Source organism: Fistularia commersonii, chromosome 21, assembly GCF_037954325.1.
Source record: "Fistularia commersonii isolate RoL2024-O1a breed Wild chromosome 21, RoL_Fcom_v1.0, whole genome shotgun sequence".
NCBI lineage: Eukaryota > Metazoa > Chordata > Actinopteri > Syngnathiformes > Fistulariidae > Fistularia > Fistularia commersonii.
This window is the reverse complement of record NC_141304.1, coordinates 5,857,041-5,876,160: the sequence shown is the minus strand read 5'-3', so window position 1 is coordinate 5,876,160 and position 19,120 is coordinate 5,857,041. Positions and strand designations below refer to the sequence as shown.

General features: G+C 39.5%; 1 protein-coding gene across 1 annotated transcript; it reads left to right on the top strand.

Annotated features, from left to right (window-relative positions):
• The first annotated feature begins 1,458 nt into the window (after window positions 1-1,458).
• lrrn1 (leucine rich repeat neuronal 1) lies at window positions 1,459-16,022 on the top strand. The gene is made up of 2 exons (XM_086168422.1): window positions 1,459-1,597; window positions 12,914-16,022. Exon 2 carries the CDS (start codon window positions 13,080-13,082, stop codon window positions 15,231-15,233), a length of 2,154 nt encoding a protein of 717 aa, XP_086024548.1. The 5' UTR covers window positions 1,459-1,597; window positions 12,914-13,079; the 3' UTR covers window positions 15,234-16,022.
• The last annotated feature ends 3,098 nt before the right edge of the window (window positions 16,023-19,120 follow it).

The following is a 19,120-nucleotide window of genomic DNA, read 5'->3' as shown; positions in this document are numbered from 1 at the left end:
TGGTTTTTACGGTAAATGGTGAGCAGTGTTACTAGTCCCAGTCGAGTAACTGATGATTTTCTGCAGTCTCAAAGCGCTACTGTGATTCTACTGACGTGTTATCACCATTTTGGGATTTCAGTAACCAATTGAAGCCTGACACTACAGCACGTGCAACACAGATATAGAAATCATGTTAACATTATAAATGTTACCTTCATGCAAATTGCTGTGACTGCACAGGTGGCCGCAGTCTCTGTTGCTAAGCAGTGGAGTTGCTGGGTTTCAATAGATAATCTTTTTTCAGACGCCAAGGCGGAGTCTCAAACAAAGCCAGTGTGAGATATTCTCAGGAAGTCAACATAGATAGTCACATCCAGGTAGACACCTTTTTCGACAAGTTTGAACGGCACAGATCGGCCAAACAACCTTTGTGCTCTCATTACATTACATTACATTGCATTTGCAGACGCTTTTATCCAAAGCGACTTACAATAGAGGACATAGGGATTGCAAATACACTTGCAAATACACGATGCACAGGAAATATACAGAACAGTAAGCTTGGGTTAGTGAGTTTTTTTTGTTTTTTTTTTGACAAAGACATACACAAACGTACGTACACACACACACACACACACACACTGCATAGCCTAACTTTCTGCCTAACCTGATCTGGGGCATCAGCGCAGTAAAAAGTCCTGAAAGAGAAACGTTTTTACCTGTTTCTTGAAGGTACAGCACTCTCACAGCACTCACAGCCACACATGAGCAGGTGTAAGTAAAAAAAAAAAAGAAATGTCACGTGTAGTAAGTAACATTAAGCTTTTTGCTCGCTTGTTGGTTCAAAAACCAATAGAATCCTATCAACCTGAAACACTTGAGTGACTCAAAACCATATCAAAGTAATATTGTAAACTCAGCCAGGCACATGTTGACACTGAAGTTCATTTTCTCTTTTTAATTATAATTATTTTATTCAGCAATTAATAGCAAGACCTGCCCCCCCCCCCCCATCCATCCCCTCCGACCGCCTCTAACCCTCCTTCCCCTCCCGCCCCGCCGCCCTCCACCGCCTTTGTTCTCATCACAACAAGCCCCGGAGCAGATGGCGCTCTGCTGCGCCCGGAAAACAGTGACAGACAGTCGCTCTCCACCAATAGCCTGCTGGGGAATCAGCTGACTGGTCTGGACAGCGCCAGGTGTTTTTATGGTGTGTTTGTCTCTCTCTCTCTCTCTCTCTCTCTCTCTCTCTCTCTCTCCATCCGTTGAAGGAGGAGCGGCAGACCGGAGGAACACCGGGGCGTCGGAAGGTTCGGCGGGGTGGTCGTGGTTGCGACAGGCCGGAGATCTCGCTTTGCAGGACCGCCGTGCGTCTTCGTGCGAGATGCCCCGGGACTGAGCGGATACACCGGCGACTGAGAGCCGTAAACAACCGTTAAGGAATGGTTATGTTTCCGCCACGCTGTCCCGACGAGACTCATCATCTGGCAATATATGAAGCGTTTTTTTTATTTTGATTTTTTTTTTTTTTTTTTTTTAAGTTGTGACGTTTTCAAGCGTGTCTGTGGATAAATAAGTGGCGCGCTTGGGAACATCGGACTGGAATGCCAACAAGGTGAGACCCCCCCCCCCCCTACACACACACACACACACACACACGTCCTCCTCCTCCCTCTCCTCTTGCTCCAGCCCCCTCCTTCCTCCGGAGAGAGGAATGAAATGCACGGATGTAGGCTCATACTTTTATTTTGATGCTTTTCCAGGTGAAAAAATACGGTCCGATGTGACTTTTAACGTTTAACGACGGAATACATGTGTAAAATATGCATCTCCATCTCGGTTCATTTAAATGAGATGCAACGAGTTTAAGATGCACTCACACACACACGGTCACATTTGAAGAAACGTCTGCAATATCTAGACTTTATTTTTAATCGTTGAAAACAGAAGTCACACATGGACGTGCGTAAAAGCGCATTCAAAAGAACGCAAACTTTGATGCGGTCGCTGCGGATGAACGCCGCGTCGTCTCAAAAGTGTGATTTGAATATTAATGACAAAGTGTGTCGGCAGATGTCTCGATTTCGCTGTTCCAAGTGGAAAGAATTAAGAAAAAAGTCGAGGGGTCTCGATGGAAGGACGAGGCCTTCAGTGATGCTGCGGTGATAAGGGTAGGGGGGGTGGCTGGGGGTGCCTTGGCAGGGGGTCTATTGTGGATTGTGGTTCTGAAAGCCGATTCTGTCACTGCAGCTGTTGCGCTTTTGTGCAGGGGGAGAGGGGTGCATGCTTGTGTGTTGGGCGGTGTGTGTGTGGGGGGGGTCTGCAGCAATCAAGTGGTGGTGGTGGTGGTGAGGGTTAAGATCATTACTTGCAGCAGGGGTTGTCAGTTTCCTGCCATGGAACTCTGTGTATCCCCCCACCACCACCCTCCTCATCCCCTTGTTTTGTCTGAGTCATATTCCTTCCTTGGACCCCTTGGTTTAAGTGAAGTTCAAAATTATTCAATTCATCCTACAAGTGTGTTTCTCCACAATATGCGTTTGGTTCGGACTCTGTTTGTAATGTGGGTCGGTTTTTAAACACATTAGGAGGTTTAGTCGAATGCGATACTTTTGTTTTGCCTTCAACACAAGGATGCACTGTTGGATTCACCCTAACAATTCAATTTTTTTTGTGATCGTGATATGATCTTATTAACATTTCCTTTATTTTCCCACATTTGTTTGGAGATTCCATTACTAAAATACAAAAAAAACTTTATAATATAGTACGAGGGCTTCTAAGCGAGCACGCTGACATCATTGGCAGATATCTGGGTGCTTCAGAAAATGAGATATTGTTTTTATTTGTTACAATCTATTCCAGTGTGCTCCATTTCTTACTGAGGGCAGCATGTACAGAGTGAAAGGCAAATTTTTTTTTTTTTTCAGATCTGAGTGTGGTGGTTTTGGCTGAATCACCTGGCTGGTTCCATTTTTTCTTCCTGCCTGGCAAACAAAAAAGTACACACCTCACATTCCAGACAAACACACTTTATGTTTGCTTTTGCACCACAATCTGGAAGCAAAGCTTTTCTGTTTTTTTTTTTTTTGCTCCAATTTGACACAAATCTGATGAGGCTTACCTACTGCTCTTGCAAGTTTGTTGACATTTGCGTGAGTGTCCACGTGTGGATGTGTTTACGTTTATGTCTTTGTGCATGTATTTGTGTAAATTAGCAGGAGTCATCTTTGTGTATGAGGATTGTTGCAGACAGCATCCGAGCCACCCCCTCATTCATCCACCACCTCCAACAATATTCAGGTCCCAAGGGTATAAGTCGGGGAGCAGAGGGGGGGTGCCGGGTTATTGAGCTCAAGCCTCTACCATTATTCGTGTAAGAAGGGCGAAGGCATTAGCTCCTTTGTCCTCTGTGGGGTTCAGCAGGTCTCCGAGACAACAGATGCAGTGACAATCCAGCTCACCCTCATATTATCTTCTCAGACATCACCACAGTAGCTGTACAAAGGTAGTTTACTAGGCAATAGGGCTGTGTGTATGTGTGTGTGTGGTTTCTATTTGTGTGTTTTTCATCCAGATGGTATCAAACCCCACCACTTACATAAAGAAATAATTTGTGTGTGCATGTGTGTGTGTGTGTGTGTGTGTGTTTATCTTCTCAGACATCACCACAGTAGCCGTTCAAAGGTACTTTATTAAGCAATAATGCTCTGTGTGTGTTTGTGTGTGTATGCACTGCCTTTTGTGGTGTGCATTGGATCGTCCCCAATCAAGGCCACACTGAAGTGGGAGTGTGTTTACAATTTATTTATCTTAGAAATATCATTGTTTTCTCAATCGCCCAATATCACAGTTTTTGTTGAGAGTTTATGTGGTGTTGCTGATTTGATCCTCATTGTTTTTACTTTCCTTATAACAGTATGTCCTTGAGCAAAGTATTGGTGTCCTCTGAATTATTCTCATCACTTTGTAAGCTGGAAATTAAGAAGCGCCACAACAAATATTTGATCCTCTACCAAAGAAAGAATATTCTACAATATGGATAAAAAGCTGGAGTTGCTGATGTTGAATGGGATGGCTGATGTATAATATCTTTATAGTAGTAGAATATAATCAACACAAAAACTGCAGTTATTCCAGTGCATTCAAGAACACATATTATAAACTAGGCATGCAAATCACAGTCTTTGAGGGGCTACCAAGCCATAGTGGTTATAGTTCATTTTATAAATATTAATTGTTTAAAACCCCTTTCCAAAATGAAAATAACCATTGCAAAAACAAAAATTTTGACACTACTGATGATTTTTTTTAAAATAATCCGGAAGAATTAATCTATATTTACTTTGAATAATAATAATAATAATAACAATAATAATAATCATTCAATGAAGTAACAATAACAATAATAAATCAGTCCCACACCATGGGGTGGCTTTGGTTCACTTGAAAGAGTGGCATCCCTCCAGTCTGAAGGTTGGCGGTTCGATTCCCCCCTCTATGTCCCGAGGTATCCTTGGATAAGTTTCTCCCAATGACCTGGTCGATGCCCGGCATTGCAGCTCTGTTGTCACCTGTGTGTGCGAGTGCGTGTGTGAATGGGTGAAAGCAATCTAGCGAAAAGTGCTTTGAAAGCGCGGGGTGTAAAAGGGCTTTAGAAGTTGAGACCATTTACACTTCAGAACTTTCACAAAATTATTGATGTCAGAAATAAGACGTATAATGTTATAAAACTGATTTTGGAAGACATTCATTGTTAAGAATTAACAGTAAATGAAATTGAATGAAGCCAATTTAATTAATATATCATCACCTTCTTAAAATAATTCCCTATGTTATTTTTTTTAAGTCGTCACAAATGAGTTGTTTTTGCCTTAATCAACTTGTTGTTCAACATATGGCTGAGTTTTTTTTTGTGGCTTCTGAAAAATGACTACTGCGATTGTTTGTAGAAGTCGAGGATATAGTGGATAAGCGTCTTCTACCTCCAATACCTCTAAAGTCTCTGTTCCACCATCAAATGTCATATCCTTCTAACCTCCCGGTTTATCACAAATCAAATTATTCAGCACGTTCGAGAGTTGCCAGCAGTGTCTATTTGAAAGTACACTTGGAATCAAGGAGATGAAGCAATCCGGTGGCTGTAAAATCAATACTACGAGCGCTGCTGATGACAAAGTGGCCCAGTTGTTTCCAATCAAGGAAGAAGTAAAGCAAGACCCTTCATTTAAAATGGCCTGAAACCGGTCTGTATGTCTTTTTTATACAGTATAGTGCTCCAGTTCAATGGTTTAGCTTCTTGGTATTGTGTCCTAGCAGTTTTTTTGTCCGGTTCATTGTATGATTTAAAGGTTTACACACACAGTGAAATTTAACCTAATAGAGGAATGTGTTCTGCTTTGCATTATTTATTCTGCAAGGTGCTGTAGAAGCAATCATATCTGTTGTATTTTATATTTGCTAATCATCTAAACTAAAATTGTGTTGAAATTCCCTCACAGTTTCCAAGTGCTACACAAATGACATAAAAAAATTGTCACAATACAAAATACAATTCATTCATTTTTTTTTCGTGTTCTGTTAAATCTTTTGAAAGTGACAGTTGAGTCTGTTTAAATCTCAGCAGATGACATGTTTGACGGTTGGACATATGTAACTAACTATATGTAATAACTGGGGATTTAAATAGTCCCATCGCGTGACATCATAATAGGAGTTCATATTGGGAACCCACAGGTCATGATGTGCATCCCACAGGTCATGATGTGCATATATAATATATGAGAACAAAAGGACTGTGCTGCAAAAGAAAGCCATTATTCATAATATTACAATATTAATCCATTAATCATGCTACATTCAGTAGTGTCAGCACCAGTTTATACCATCACATTTCCCTTGTAGTGAAGTCTAAAATTGTTCTCCAGATCTACAGTAATAACCACTGGTTTTGTAGAGCTAAAAAGTCCTCGCTTGCTCTGTTTCTTTCTTCAGCTTTGCGTTACGTGACACTCGAGCCCCTCAAACTTACAGCGTGTAGAACCAAAACAGTGAACCTTTATTAAATCCTCATGGGAAGTGAAAACCTCCCAATTATTTGCTTTCACTGGGAAATGTGTCATGGCAGATCGTAAAATATTTAATCTGCAGTGATCACCTGACTTGTCAACAAAAAAATACAGAGTTCAGTAAAAGTCCTTCAAATTGCCAATTTGTATATGCAATTATATTTTCAGCAAATTTAACTCCTTTGTCACAATTTGGGATACCGCCAAGAGTAAACTGGTAAATAGTGACAAGAAACACTGAACGATGACATTAAAAACAAAAAAAAAATAATCTTACAAACACATATAATGACTAAAAATTGCTTTAAAAACTCGAGTTACATCGCAAATATACAATCAGAAAATTTGGCAAGGCTTTGAAAATGATCAATATCTGAATATTTACGGCGTACATTTGAAGGTCAAACCAATGATGTTGTGTCGGATGATGTTGTGAGTCTCGGGGGAAGGCTCAATTAATTTGTGCGGTGTATATTTCATTCTGCAGTAGATATCATGGAAGATCAAAAAAAACAGAAGAAACCATCTTTGATTATTGCAATTATCGTCTTGTTTTCTATATCCTGTTGGTCGAGGATATAAAGATTTTACAGAAAACCCATTTTGGACCGACCAGATTTCATTTTCTCCCGACTTAAAAGCATAGATACACTCATATATTCCCTTGCAATCTGAATGGATATCGGTGCCTTGCAGATGTAATTTAATTTGGGTTCTTTTGGGTTTAGAAAGAAACTGTAATTTTCACCCTGTATAATATGTGTGTTTTTCTGCTCTTCATTAAATGTGTCACAGAGTTAAGATATAGTGCTCCATGTATACCTGTCACCCATGCTTCATGTCTCGTTTAGGATTTGTTTTTTTTCTCCGTTTTGCCCCGGCTTTTCACATGATGCGTTTAAAGGCGCTGAGCTTGTTTGTGTCACCTATTCCACCTATAATTTGTTTTCCCGGTCTGTTTCGTGAGCAGATGAGGACACGAACACCAAAGCTCAAAGGCAACCTGGGCCAAGTCTGGGCTCCCCAGAGAATTCCCCAGTGCAAGACTCTTGTTATTTACTTTAAAGTCTCATCTTTTTATTTATCATGCAGCATAAAAGTTTTATCACATTCAAAAAGTGATTTTTTTTTTCTCTTTTTCGACAATGCGTCTCATATCTGGGGCGGGAATTTGAAAAACAGCTTTTTCTGACACAGGGTAACAGGGAATCACACATCAGAATTATTATCAATGGATTGGAGAACCGTCGCTAAAAAAGAAAAAGGAAACACAAAAGCATTGATTGCCTTTCTTTGGAGCTCAGAGATGTGCAATCTACAGCCTGTGAACAAATTGTGAAGTAAGATGACTTTTCAAATGACAGGCATTAAGCGCAAAGGTTAATGCTTCTTGTTGCTAAAGTTACTGTCAATATTTTAAAAAGTCTGCCATCACTTTTACAAGAAATTCAATATACACCTAGATATATGAAGCCTTTGTGAAAATGGCTGTTAGATGTGCTCAGAGCATACTATTTACAATTATTTCCAACAGTGACACAGAGGCTATGAACACGTCCTCATAAAACCTCATAAAACTTGTCATAATAAAAAACAAAAGTGGGCCTAAAGAAATGTTAGTCTTGCTTGTGGGGAGAGGGGTGGCTCCAATTATGAAATGATTTCCTCAAGACACCATCTCTCATAAATGTACACGTTTGATGAAAGGTGGTGATTGACAAAGAGGAAAAAGAAGGGACAGTACAGTTAAGTGAGCGATTCTTATCATCTTATAAGAAGCATCGAAAGATTCAAGTATGAACCATTCCATCTATTGGATTTGCACCATCAGTTTTTGCGTATCTTTTAAAAGTGACTACTGGTATGTTAATTTACTCCGGGACTACAATGGTTATGCATTATTGTCTTTTGAGACCAGTTAAGATGAATGAGAATATTTATTTTATTCATAATGTAAGTGCGGTTTATTGTCCTGCACGGTGGGAATAGCATCAACAGTGCAATTCAAAAGCACAATACAACATCCAAAAACTAAAATGAGCCTGCTTGTTAAAAGATGTCAAACCTTTGGAAATGAGTCAATACAGTTCATCTTGGCAGTGCAGTAAACATTTAGAGGAAATTAAACCTGTTTACCTCTGTCATGGTATTATTGATTGAAATTAGCAGATGAAGGAACAGCCAAAAATGGAACATTGGACATTAAGTTCAAATCTGTCTTCACAACAATGACTGCAACGTCATTTTTCCCCTCTACAGTTCTGCAGGTGACCAGCCTTTGGAGTCACACTGGAAATGAAGGTCACCGGAAAACCTACCACATATAATTATTCAGAATCAAACCAGGAGATTTCAGAATCATGTTCCCACAAGAATTATGTGGAAAGCACGCCAAGATAGGTGGATTTAATAGATAAGCAGGAGCTGCTTTATTCAGGGTCAGCTCAAAGGCTTGGTAGTTAAGAGGTGTCTAGACTTAAAATTTATAGCTGTGCCTAAACAACTGACTCTAAAATGAGATGACCTGACCATTTCTCTAAAATTCTTGCCAATGCTGACCCCAGACGCATTTGGGAAAGGTGTTTTGGTTTGACCGCCTCATATATTGCAACAGGACACCACAGTGAGATCATACCTCTGATGATATCGAGTGTCTCAGACAGGTCTGTTCATGTCTGAAGCTGTGTTTTTTTTTTTTTTTTTGTTTATAGTATCCCGATTTAAGTCTCTGTTGCTGAAACCTATGGGTTTTGCTATTTCCTGCCTTTAGTTGTTTTGTTGAGTCTTCCTGCTGTGTGTTTGAAGGTTTCCTGTGGCTCTGGGACACAGAGAGCACAAGGACCTGTGAAGTCTGTGTCAGGATGTCATACATACCTTTTAGTTTGTTGTTTTGGAAAAACCAATAGGAAGTTTTCTTTTGGGTATACTAACATCAGAGAGGCATTATTTTTGTTTCAAATTCTGTTACCTCAGCTTTTACTTTGCCAACCATGCCATAATGTTCAAGTTCACCCATCATTACACGGGTTTAGAAACTGTTTAATTGTGTGGAAGACAGTCGGGACTCTTATTTACCAAACATGGAGGGTTACGGTAAAAGATGAAAGGCAGACTGGTAAAATGTTTACAACAACCATGTCTTGTTTGTCTGAATCATGTTGTGTATCGAAGGCAGGCCATTGAAAGAGAGATGTTTTTGCAATCCGGTACTTAATTATAACATTATCAAATATGTTCTCAAAAAATGTATCATCCATTAAGATTGCTACAACAACCTGTTTATGCTTTCCTTCTTTTGATACTATAAATGCATGGTTACACTACAAAAGTTATCTGATATTCAGAAATGCGCTTTTAGATCGTAAGAAGACAACACTTTTATCACTAGATTGTGTTAAATCCGAAGCTTGACGTTATAGCCACAGAAACAGAAAATTAGTATACTGCCGCCAGAGTTGACAAAACTGGGCTCTCAATATCCATCTCTCCATAAAGAATTAATGTAAAGATTTAATGATGGGCTAGTAAAATGTGAACGTGATTAAAATCAAACTCTCTTTTTGTCGAGTTCTAGTATGTTAGGTTAAATGTAATGCAAGACACAGTGAGCTGGCACTTAACAGAGAACCAGGACTTGTTCTAAAATAAACAACTAAAAAGATACTGATAGCTTTTGAGAAATCGTACGTAGGAAAAAGAAGTAAAGGACATAAGAAGAGACCAATTGAAAACAATCAAAAATACAGAACTGAAACTCTGAAGTCTTTCTCTCTTTTCTTTTAATGATATTCACACCGATGCCCAGTCCATATCTAGGCATCCTGACTATCATATCGGGCAAGTTTCCATCAGCAGCAGGTTCGTCGGAGCATTTCAGTTAATGAAAAATCTTTACAACATGTTTTATTTTCTGCTGAATGCATCTATTAGGGTGATGAAAATAGCCTGTCTGGGTGTTGTTGTAAAGCCAATTCTGTTGTGATTAAAAGTGTATTTGAATAATTGTTGCACATATAAATACAAAGCAGAACCGTGTCTTTTTATTAAGCTTTACAGCCTACAGCTTTACTATGCATTTGGATCCCTTAACTACAGAATTGCTCACAGTCTCTTTATAATAGCATGATTTCAGCCGTGGAGTATTTATGTAACCCAATAAACTGATTACTTTTATTTATTATATGAAAAGGCAGTTATTTCGTCTTTCCCCAACAAACTGGAATATTCAAGCATGCTGGTCATGCCTTGAATGCGTTGACACATACAAGTGACAACTTTCTTAAAACTTCAGTTAACTGTTTTTGAATTTTTTTTAATAATGCATTTTTTATAATGAGATTATCCTTCACTATATGTGTGTTATACATTCCTGCAATATCATTCTTTTAATTAAAGCACCAAGTGACCTGTTTCTCCTTTCTGGGTTAAAATTCAGCACACTGCCTCAAGCTAATCTCTATTCACTCGCTTAATCCTGAGTGATGCAGCATCACCACAATATAGTGCGCTCTGGCTCAAATACAAGATACAGTGCGATCCCTGCTTCACCCACGCTCCGCCCTGTCCCAGAGGGAATCCCAAGGATGGGAGGAGACATGTGTCTGTCCCTCTGGTGCTGTTGCCAGGCAGTTTGCATTCGGATGAATTAGTCAGCTCCCTTGTTTGAAAGCCTCTTAACCATAAAGCCGCGGGGTAGAGAGAGACGTGGCTCGTGGATGCAGCCATTTGGCTCTACGCAGGGAGGAGCGTCTCCTTTAGTAAATAGACTTAATTGAGTAATGAGATCTCTTAAGTGTTGCTGTAGGATAATACAAGTGATTTGGTTTGTTGGCAACCTAATCTTGGCTGCAAGAAAAAGGGAAGGATAAAACAATGTTGATAAGACCACTTTGTTTCATGTTTACGATTTGAGGAAAAATTTGTATGTGCCTTATATCAGTAGGAGAAAAAGCGAGTTGCTCATAAAAACAACATTGAAGGTTTAAGGGAATAATTGCAGGAATAAACATGATAATTTTTCACAGTTCTGATTTTTGATTTTGATGACCCATTTTTAAGAGCAAAAGACATACAGTTTGAGGTCGATAAAAATGATAATGATAATATTCATTGTATTGTAGCGTGTGTTGGGGAGACTGGAGAATAGCGGTACAATGTTGTGCTTGATGTGTTCCACTAACCTGCACCGTTAGTTATCATAACTAGTCCAACTGTAAGCGCTGAGAAAGACCCCCTGTGCATTGACTGTTGAATTAAATCTATCTTCTAAGGAGCACAATCCTAAGAGCAAGTTCTCCTTGACTCTGATTGTTACTTTTCTAAACCGCAGCTTGCCACATTGGTGTCAGAAGTGGAACTTAGCAAAGTAACAAAGTAATATGAAATCTTGGGACTGCACAATGATCAGTCACTTGGCTCTCAGTGATAGAATAATGCAAATGCTTTTGGAAAATCTATTATATCCCTGCTGCTGATATTGCTGTGGATTTCCAAACGGTGTGACAAATAAAGGAACATCTTGTCTTATATAATCTTCTCTTTTAACAGCAGTAGTTATCACAAACTATTTGTTGCTGATACAGCACAACTGTATTCCCACCATAAAGAAGATGATTTCTGTAAAAAAATACTAATCATTGAACCTATATACTCTGAGCAAACATTTAAAGGACACTGTTACAGGGCAAAATCCTTAAGAAAAAGTCTTTCATCCTCCTGATTGATCTCATGACTGTGTCAACAACAAGCATCAGCATCCTTCAAAAAGCTGATAGATTTAAGCTGCATGTGAAAAGAGCAGACAAGATTTTTGTTTACTTTTCATCATATGTTTATATTTTTTCTCCTTGGACTAAGACTATTGATGTTTGGAGCTTAGCGGAGGAATTAACTTTTTAAACAGCTTCAAAATGAGCAGAAACCAAAACTTAAACCAAATCATAGAGGGAGTGTTATGGCTTTAGATGGCTATTAGTGCATGTGGCCATCCGGCCAACTTTGCCATATCCAGATATGATAATATTAGGTTACTGTTACCATTTACAGTGAGGGGTTTAAATATGTGCCAGTGGGAGGCAGATAAATACTGGCAAAATAAATGACTTGAAAGACAAAGTCTTTCAAGTCATTTAAATAAGTGCAACTGCCACATGGACTACCAGATGCTCATCGCACCTATCGGGAGTCCCCCCTTCACCAATCCATGTACTTGGCTTAAATTTGTCTCTCAAGTCACTGCGTAGCTCTATTTTCAAATCACTAACTTCAGTCAAAAGGATTGAGAGCCACCGTCAAAAGTCTTCCATCTGAAACAAATCACAGAAAAAAAATATTATTTCTGCAGACGATTTTGTGTGTGTGTGTGTGTCTGCCCTAAATTCAGAATGCTGAAGACATTGCATTAAAAATTAAGATGTGCATGTTTTTTGTTTCTTTCTTCGAGGCATGGCACATACTAATATCTCACAGTGTTTAATGATGTTCGGACCAGCTAATGATCAAGTCCGTATGGGCCTGTTGGCGAGATGAAAGCCCTCAAAGGAATTCAGTCTGTTTCCAAGTAGTTCAGAGCAGTGTCTTGTGCTTGCATTGTAATGAGCTGAACCTGCATTTTCTCAAAACTGTTGATGCTGCACATAATTCATAGTCTCGCAAGAATACTGGAGAGGAAGTTGTTTTTCTAAGTCATTTTGTTTCCAGAGGTAATTGCAATAATTAAGAAATAACATGATAGATTGCCATAATTCCTTAATTGGTACATGCGAAAACATAATTATGTGCAACATACAACCTTTTTAATGTAAACCTGTGGTAAACATGATTTTCTATGAAATTACATGTATACATTTTTCTCTCTTTTCCAGATTACTCTGCTGCCCCATAATTGTGCTGTTAAAGTCTGCTGTTGGTTTGGAGTTCCAGCAGTTTCTCCGGACTGAAACACATAACAAGACTTTGAAAAAATCTGGTTGATGACTGGAAGGTTGTCTCCCCAGAAGTCATCCGCTACTCCTCCTGTCCTTCCCCAACATGGCTAGACGGAGGTTAGACTACCTTATTCTTGGCCAGATGTTTGCCATATTATTTTTGGTATCAATGGGGCTTTCCTCCGTCCAAAGCAATGAATGTCCCCAACTTTGTGTGTGCGAGATCCGTCCCTGGTTTACCCCCCAGTCTACATACAGAGAGGCAATCACCGTGGACTGCAATGATCTGCGACTGACACGCATCCCTGGGAACCTCTCAAGTGACACTCAGGTTCTCCTCCTCCAAAGTAACTACATTGCGAGGACCAGTGAAGAGCTGGAGCAACTCTTCAACCTCACTGAGTTGGATTTGTCTCAGAACAACTTCAGCAATATTCGAGATGTCGGCCTTACCAATATGTCTCAACTCACCACACTTCATCTTGAGGAGAACCAGATCACGGAAATGCCCGATTACTGCCTGCAGGATCTCAGCAACCTTCAGGAGCTCTACATAAACCACAATCAGATCAACACCATAACTGCCAATGCTTTTTCTGGACTCCACAATTTGCTAAGGCTCCACCTGAACTCCAACAGGCTCAACACCATAAGTAGCCAGTGGTTTGAATCTACCCCCAATCTAGAAATTCTCATGATTGGGGAGAATCCTGTTGTTGGAATAATGGATTTTAACTTTAAGCCTCTGGGCAACCTAAGAAGCCTTGTTTTGGCTGGGATGGATTTGACAGACATCCCCGGAAATGCCTTTGTGGGGCTTGACAATCTTGAAAGCCTTTCTTTCTATGACAATAAACTGGTCAGAGTCCCTCAAAGAGCCCTTCAAAAACTACCTAACCTCAAGTTCCTGGATTTAAACAAGAATCCGGTGCACAAGATTCAGGAAGGAGATTTCAAAAACATGCTGAGATTAAAGGAGCTGGGTATAAACAACATGGGTGAGCTGGTCTCTATGGACCGATACGCATTGGACAATCTTCCTGAGCTCACTAAATTGGAGGCTACGAACAACCCCAAATTCTCTTACATCAACCGCCAGGCCTTTCGTGACGTCCCGGCCTTGGAGAGTTTAATGCTTAACAACAATGCACTAAATGCCCTGTATAAGTCCACAGTGGACTCGCTCCCTAACCTGCGTGAGATCAGCATCCACAGCAATCCACTTCGCTGCGACTGTGTCATCCAGTGGATGAACTCCAACAAAACCACAGTCCGTTTCATGGAGCCTCTCTCCATGTTTTGCGCAATGCCGCCAGAGCTCAGGGGCATGCATGTACGAGAGGTGCTGCAGAAGGACCTAGCAAATCAGTGTTTACCCATGATTGCTCATGATACTTTCCCGAGTCACCTAAACGTAGAAATTGGCACTACCATGGACTTGGACTGCAGAGCTATGTCCCAGCCTGAGCCAGAAATCTATTGGGTGACACCAATGGGGAACAAGGTCATGGTGGCCACTCCATCAAACAAATACAGCCTCAATAGTGAGGGGACCTTGAGGATTTCTCACATCCAAGTCGAAGACTCTGGCAGATACACCTGTGTAGCCCAAAATTCACAAGGAGCAGACACAAAAGTGACCGCCATACGAGTGAACGGTACTCTGTTAGACAGTGCTCAGCTTATGAAGATTTACATCAAACAGACAGAGTCTCATTCAATTCTGGTCTCTTGGAAGGTAAACTCAAATGTGATGACCTCGAATCTCAAGTGGTCATCTGCCACCATGAAAATAGACAACCCACATATCACTTACACTGCCAGGGTACCTGTGGATGTCCATGAGTACAACTTGACGCACTTACAACCAGCAACTGAATATGAAGTTTGCCTCACTGTCTCAAACATCCATCAGCAAACGCAAAAGTCGTGTGTGAATGTGACAACAAAGCAAGCAACATACGCGGTCGAAATCACCGACCAAGTTACAAGTACTGCTCTTGCAGCAGTTATGGGAACAATGTTTGCATTTATCAGTCTAGCATCTCTAGGCGTCTATATTGCTAAGAGGTGGAAGAGGAAAAATTACCATCATTCCTTGAAAAAGTACATGCAGAAAACCTCCTCGATACCACTTAATGAACTGTATCCTCCTCTCATCAACTTGTGGGAGGCGGACAGTGACAAAGAAAAGGAGTGCTCCTCCGAGTCCAAACCTAACCAGGTGGACACCACGCGCAGCTACTACATGTGGTGAGAGCCTTCTCGCAATGTCGGGACACGTTTCTGTCAGGAGCACAATATTACATATTTGCTTCTTTGTGAAAATATGAACAAAGTACTTTGTTTTGGTCTTTTTTTTTCTTATTTGTTTTTCCCCTTTTGGTAATTTCTGACTTTGAAAACAATGGTGAACTGTAGTTTAGCAGATTGCCTTTTTACTTCTCTCCCATTTTGACACATGATATGGTGGCTTTGTTTTAACTGACTGAACTTAGAAGTCACTTTGCTTTATTTTTAGTATATGTTTTGATCGCAGCATGACTATTGTCACATGTGAGCAAATGAAAAGCTGAATTCCTTAACATTTTTGACTTGTTTCTTTGGCAGAACTGTTAAAGACACCAATCTTTCTTTCTCTTGTAAAGCAGTTTCACTGTTGACTGTTGTGCACTGAAATATATACTAATTTGTCTATGAATTCAAATATAAGCTGACAAAGTACATTTAGACTTGATATACTGTCTATTGAATAATGTTAGCAATTCTTCTGTAATGTTGTATCAGCTAATTTCATTTGCTTTTTGTATGTCAAAAAACAGTATATTTGATTTAGACATTGTTTGCAGGAGAACTTCTGTAAACCAGCAATAGAAACATGAATGTTACAAACTAGCTAAATAGATGTAAGAATTTTTACATTTTCTTGTTATTTCTATTCTTAATTTGCTAGAATATGTCCACAATCAATAGTTTTGTTGTGATTAATGCACACAGACATGCTGTATATTGAGGAGCAAGTCAAATAAAATCTTCTTTCCTCATATTTTTCAAACCATGATTTCAATGTGGTTTAATTTATTACCAGGTCTAATAATGGTTCACATCATGGCACATCCATGCAATATTTCGTCTATTTGCTTGCCATGTACGGACTGAAAGCACAGATGAGGAAAAGTTGAAGTTGCATAGAATATTACCCTATCTACCCAAACCTCTTGCCTGTGTGATGAGCCCAGCCATAAGTGTTAGGTTACATCCCAAATACTGATAGAGAGAGCATGAATGGTTTAGACTGCAGTGATTTGCCTCTGCAAAACAATTATCAAAGAATAATTAGTTATTATAGTTCAGGCAGAATTTGATTACTGCAAAATTGAACACACAGCTACTTCAAAAACAAAATAAATGAGTTTCTGCCTACATTGTTGTTCATATTTTGTTGATTGGCCGGTTGCTATTACACAAAGCATTGATCTAAATTCTAGTTTTCCTGAATGGAAGGAACAGTAGTATTAACATTTATATCTGTTACATTCACTGGATTATAATCCTAAACTTTCTTGTGGTGGCATTCAGATTAATGCAATGAAATATTCACTAAAAAGCTCATTTTAAAATACTTCCGCCTTCTCCATTGCTTAAAAAGTTAAGCAGATGAATCCTATGATTCCAATTAATTTTTGTCCCATACGCACATAAGGTCAAGAAAGACGTGAATTTCAAACATTTTTACACTGCCTCACCTCTACTGTGAACTGTTATCAAATTTTGTTTACCAGTGATAAGTACTTAATATTGTACTGTGTCTTTATGATTTAATGGTATTTAATATGTAGGTGAAATGAAGACTCCAAATTTGCCCATAATTTGTGAATTTTGAATGTTTGTAAATCTCAATTGGCTCCAGCCCCACCATGACCCCGAGTGCCATGTAATTGGTAAAGACAGTGAATGTCTTACATGCATACATACATTGATTGATATTATCAGAGACATTTTTAAAAGTATATTTTTGGTATAGAATTCAGGATAGCGGAGTTCTCCAAAGGAGACCCGATTGTCCTTTGATTTGTATGATCTCCAATGCTCATTAAGAAACCGCTGCAGAGGAGACGTGTATACCTTGCTGAAAATGATGAGCAGGAGAGGCCAAAGAATCAGCAGCCAGGTATTTGTTCACCTTATGTGTTACAACTGTCCCTTTGAAAAATCTGTATCCTTTTTTTATTTTTCAAGAAGTGGACAAGCATCAATGGAGAGCCTCATAAAAACCGGAAATCAGCTCACTTGGACAGCACTGAATCCTTTTCAAAACATACATCAGAGCGTGCTCTGCGTCCCATCCCTGCGGTCTGTTTCCATGACAACCCATCTTTCATACACCTGCGGGTGCTGGCAGCAAAGTGAGAGATATCCCCAGAGTCTGAAATACAGCTGACAGGGTCAACACCCTGCAGGTGGGAAACTACTAAATATCATAGGTGCGTTCAAAAGTGTGGAGCGAGAAAAGGCCTTCATCTCTCAGAGGTTGTTCTGTCACACTTGAGGTAAAATGTGTAAAAGTTGTAGTGGGTAAGATGAATGTTGCACCACTTAACAAGCATCACTGAGGATAGATTTGAGTAAATTCTATTTGAAATCCTCACTGTATACAGTCAAACCAGGGGCTACAGCAGGTGTATTGGGTTTTTTTTTAAGTTAAACATGGTACTCCCACATTCCCCGATACTCTCCTTTTTAGAGGTCATCAGAACATGCTGATGGAATTTTTACACTCTTGAATGACCTGTTAATATTTTGAGAAATGATTAAATGATCACGTAAATGTGAAGGGGAAAGTGCAAACATTCCCAATAACTTCAAATTACGGACACAATATAAAACTGAACCTCCCATCGATTGTTCACAGTATGACTGACTGCGTTCCCTCCATTTAAAAACTCGTACTGCATTCAATTCACTAACACGTTCATCACCATGCCAGACGACGATGGAATTGTGTGAAACCCACACATGGTGATTTTCACACCCCTCATTTGACTTGTGTTTGTTAAATATAAATGGATTTGAAAAAAAAAAAAAAGAAAAGACACCTTTGATGTCATCGGCTCTGAAAGTGTGAGTAAACTCCTAAATTAGAACAATTGGTAACTTCACGTCTCTTGGGGCGTTAAAGTTCTGAGTATGAAATTGTCATTTTTCTTCATTGTTTTCTTGTCAACAAAGAGACATATGCATCTGCTGTCTGTTCATGTGCTTTATGTTTCGACGAGAGAAAATTTAGGAGATGTGTATCAGCCCCTTTCAAGTTAATAAAACGCATAGCAAAATATGTAACTTTACAATGAGCTCTGCTGGCTCTATATAAAACATCTCAGGCAGGTAATAAACATACTCACTTCAGACACTCATGTTCCTGATTTTAAAATTCATTCATCTAACGTCAATGCCACTTAATGTCCAAACGTGCTGGAAGGACACCCAGCTGACAATGGGCCAGAGGCGGTATTCGATCCGGACCAATCGTCAATCAAGCATTCACTCAGTCATTCACACCAGACGACCTGAAGAAAACCCATGCAGGCACAAAAAGGAAGCGTCTGAAACAGGAACATCCTCATTATGAGCCAGGGGATCTCCTCGCCGCTGCCATGTTGTAATCTAATTGGGTCAAATCAATACCATGTAAAAGGGAACGCTGAGATCGCTTGTTTTACACCAGTAATGGCGATTACTAGTTGGTCTTCAAGAAATACTGAGTGATGTGATGTTTTGATATTTGCACATTCAAGCAAACCAAATATCCGGGCTCCTGTGATGGAAAAGGTTACAGCTTGAAAAAAAAAAAAAAAGTGACGGCATCTTTAAATTATTCATTCGCCAGTCTGCAGTCTGAAACTTTTGTCCATTAGTGAAAACTCTTGAAGTTACAATTACAGCAGCAAGAGATGTCTGGTTAATTCTTTATTCTGAGACTGTTTTTATGATTTATTTTATCCAAGAATATGAAACGTTTTCCTTATATCAACAATTTTTAATGAAGAAGCCAGAGGGATGTCAATGGACAACTGAAATTTAATTACTCTAACAAATCAGGCCTTCAAACAGTCTACTTTTACAATACTCAGCAGGTTCCACTTA